Source organism: Macadamia integrifolia, chromosome 11, assembly GCF_013358625.1.
Source record: "Macadamia integrifolia cultivar HAES 741 chromosome 11, SCU_Mint_v3, whole genome shotgun sequence".
Taxonomy (NCBI): domain Eukaryota; kingdom Viridiplantae; phylum Streptophyta; class Magnoliopsida; order Proteales; family Proteaceae; genus Macadamia; species Macadamia integrifolia.
In genome coordinates, this window is record NC_056567.1 from 26,500,656 (window position 1) to 26,503,930 (window position 3,275).

At 40.0% G+C, this 3,275-nt stretch overlaps 1 protein-coding gene across 1 annotated transcript in view; it reads left to right on the plus strand.

Annotated features, from left to right (window-relative positions):
- The first annotated feature begins 335 nt into the window (after positions 1 to 335).
- Positions 336 to 3,275, plus strand: part of LOC122093692 (DNA-directed RNA polymerase 2B, chloroplastic/mitochondrial-like) — a 52,432-nt gene continuing 49,492 nt past the window's right edge. Inside the window, exon 1 of the mRNA XM_042664093.1 lies at positions 336 to 1,500. Coding sequence (XP_042520027.1) covers positions 580 to 1,500 — 921 coding nt within the window. The 5' untranslated portion in view covers positions 336 to 579. The remainder of the gene's footprint in view (positions 1,501 to 3,275) is intronic.

The following is a 3,275-nucleotide window of genomic DNA, read 5'->3' on the forward strand; positions in this document are numbered from 1 at the left end:
GGAAAAACAAATTTTAAAGAAGCGACGATTATAGAAAAATCAGGTATTACTTAAAAGAGGCATGTAGGGAGGGGAATTCTCTCTCCACATGGGATGGGAAGAAGATCCAGACTTGAATATGATTCCTCTCTATAGAGTTTAGGGACCAGAGGGTGATCCTAGGGCTGAGGTGATTTAGGGACATGTGTCCGGGTCCTTTCAGCCCTAGGATCACTTTCTGGTCCGAGTGCTCTATGTAAAAGGAGCCGGAGCCGGAGCCGAATCCGGATCCGGACTCACCTGATCAGGCATGAGTCACACGAGCCATGAGTGACGAGAGATATATAGAGAGAACATCAAAGGTGGAAGAGAAGGTTTAAGGAGGGGTTATGGCGGCTACTGGAGATATTCATTGAACAGTCCTTTTAAGCCGGGGAAGGTTTCCGCTCTTATTTATCTTTCCTCTCTCTCTAACATTTAGTTTCCATTTGATCTCATGACTTCTAGGATTTTAGGCTTCGTTCCGGACCTGTTTGATTCATTTAACTTATTTGTGGAGTTTAATTCATCGTTTCTTTTTCTTGGAGCTGAAAAAATTTGATGTCCAGTATTGGAAATCTCACATCCTCGACAACCCTCTGTAACAAGATCGATTGCTCCGTTCCAATCGATAAACCCACATTTATTGCCCCATATCCATCAAAGAAACAACACACAGAAGTTATGTGGAGAAACGTAGCTAAACATGCCTCTTCCAGAAAGTTGGGATTTTACCACGAACCCTCTTTGATATTGCCTACTCATTGTTTCCTGGGTTACGCCCAAGATTCGATTTTGCCCGACAGAACCAGAGGAGTTGAGATCAAAAGTTGCTTAGACACAGGTTTCCTGGGAAGGAATTTGTTTCGAAATTGGGAGTTACCATCGCGAGAAGATGATTTGGGGAGAATCAGTTTTGGGTGTTTCAGAAACCCAGTCAAGGGTTACGCCAGTGTTGCCGAGGCAATCTGTTCGACTGATGCAGAAGAAGATGTTTCTTCGATTGGTGAAATTCAGGGATTGTTGGAGGAGATGAGGAAAGACGAGAAAGTAAATACGGAGCCGACGGTGCAGAGAAAGCCGCAGAAACTGGTGGCAGGTATGGGGCAAGGGAAGCACCTTATGCTTCGGAGGAGGCAAGTGAAGATTGAAACAGAAGCATGGGAACAGGCTGCGAAAGAATACAAGGAGCTTCTTTTGGACATGTGTGAGCAGAAGCTGGCACCCAATTTGCCATACATGAAGTCATTGTTTCTTGGTTGGTTTGAGCCCTTGCGAGACGCAATTTTTGCGGAGCAGGAATTATTTATACAAGGGAAGAACAGGGCAACTTATGCTTCATATTTCGATCAGTTGCCTGCAGAAATGATGTCGGTTATCACGATGCATAAGTTGATGGGCTTGTTGATGACAGGAGGTGAACATGGCAGCGCTAAGGTGATCCACGCTGCTTGCCAGTTGGGTGAAGCCATTGAGCAAGAGGTGAGTAAGATCTTATTTAAGTGAGTAGCTGGATTAGGTCCAAGGAACAGCATTTTCTTCTATATCAGCTGTATGGCTCATATGTTCATTCACTTTGCTTCATTTCTTTTCCTGAAACTTTGAAGGTAGCTTGAATATTGATGGTGAAGTAGAGTGTCTTTGCGTTTTGATATGTTCATCATGTTATAGATTTTCTAATCCTAAATATGTATTTTGGGGAAAGTAACCATAAATCTGTTGTTAATAATCTAATGTTTGTAAATTTCTGTAGGGATTATTGGACAGCTCATTAGCAGTGAATAACTATGGTTTACCATTGAATGGGATTATTTTTGTGCACCAAGGTGCTATGTAAAGATGTCCTTTTCCTCTTTTAATTGCCCATTCTAAATTTGGAAGTTTAGTTGCCCTAATCTTCCATGCTTCCACTTTGAATCGTCCCTTGGTATGTTGATGGACTTTTCTAAATACATGACCATGTATTAGAGTTTGACACACCAATACAATAGTTTGAAATTTTAGTGGAAACCATCGAGATTTTGCGAAATGTTTTGGTTTTGACGAAGGTTGAAACGAAATGCCTGAAATTCAGTTTGGTTTTTTGTTTCGGTACAATAAAATGTGTATAAAAGCACTGTTCGTTTGAAACGGGACAAAAGTTTGACTCATTTTGTGAGTTTCGAGTGGTTTCTCTTGTACGAGGGGAGAGAACTCCAAAAAACCCCTGATTTTGTATTTTTGGCTAAATCACCTATATTTCTTGGTGGAACAAAGTGTTGGGGACTACTACAATGCATCTATAGTGATGATTTGTGCATTTGAGCAAGATTTGTGTAAAATTCAAACTTAGAGGTATATGCCTTTTTCCCTGAAGGTTTTGAGCCTTCCCGGAATTTTGTGTTGGTACTAACACAGAGTTGGAGGAACGGTTTCATACGGGTGTTTTAACCTTGGTTATACACTTGTGTACTTCACTACTTGTAACACTTGTACTTTTACTTGTAACAATAACATTTCAACATTGTGTAATATTAAATTGTTTTTCTTCATTCCTAATGCACATTTTAGTTTTTTTTTTTTTCATTGAATTTTGTTAAATTATGTGTGGAATAGATCATATTTGAGAAATTATATAGTAGGGTACAGTTTACACTACCAACCTGGGGTACAAAAGCAAGCTACCATTTTGTGGTATAAAAAAAAGTTCCAATGTATTTAGAAATGCTTAATTATGGTTTTTTGTAAGCTTTGGGCCAAATATGGCTATTTGACCACCGGAATGGCCAAACGAAATAGCTAGCTGAAACATGCAAAGTTTTGGTCGAAACCTAAAATATATTGGTTTCAGCCCTGGTCGAAACCAAAATCTCAAACCTTGACCAATACACCAGAGATTGTTGGATGACACTTCTATATTTCCTCCCTATGAAAGTTTCCATTTTGAGAAAATCATTTGCATTGAGGTATACAAGTGATATGATTCGAAGATGTTGCCGTGTTTGACTTTGACATTAAATGCCATTCATGGATGGGACACTGAATCCATTTTTTAAGCTCTTTGAGTCAGACTCTTTGGCATGCATTGGATTATGACCCTGATGTCCAAATCCATCTCCCAAAATATGATTTGTACATTGTTTGTATTATTGTTACAAACTTGAAAGTGTAGTCACACGAATCTTCTGCAATCCCATTGTAGAATCACTTGCTCCTACTATGGGTTTGAAACCTACTTATGCGCCACCCCCAGCCCCCCACCCACCCCACCCCCCAAA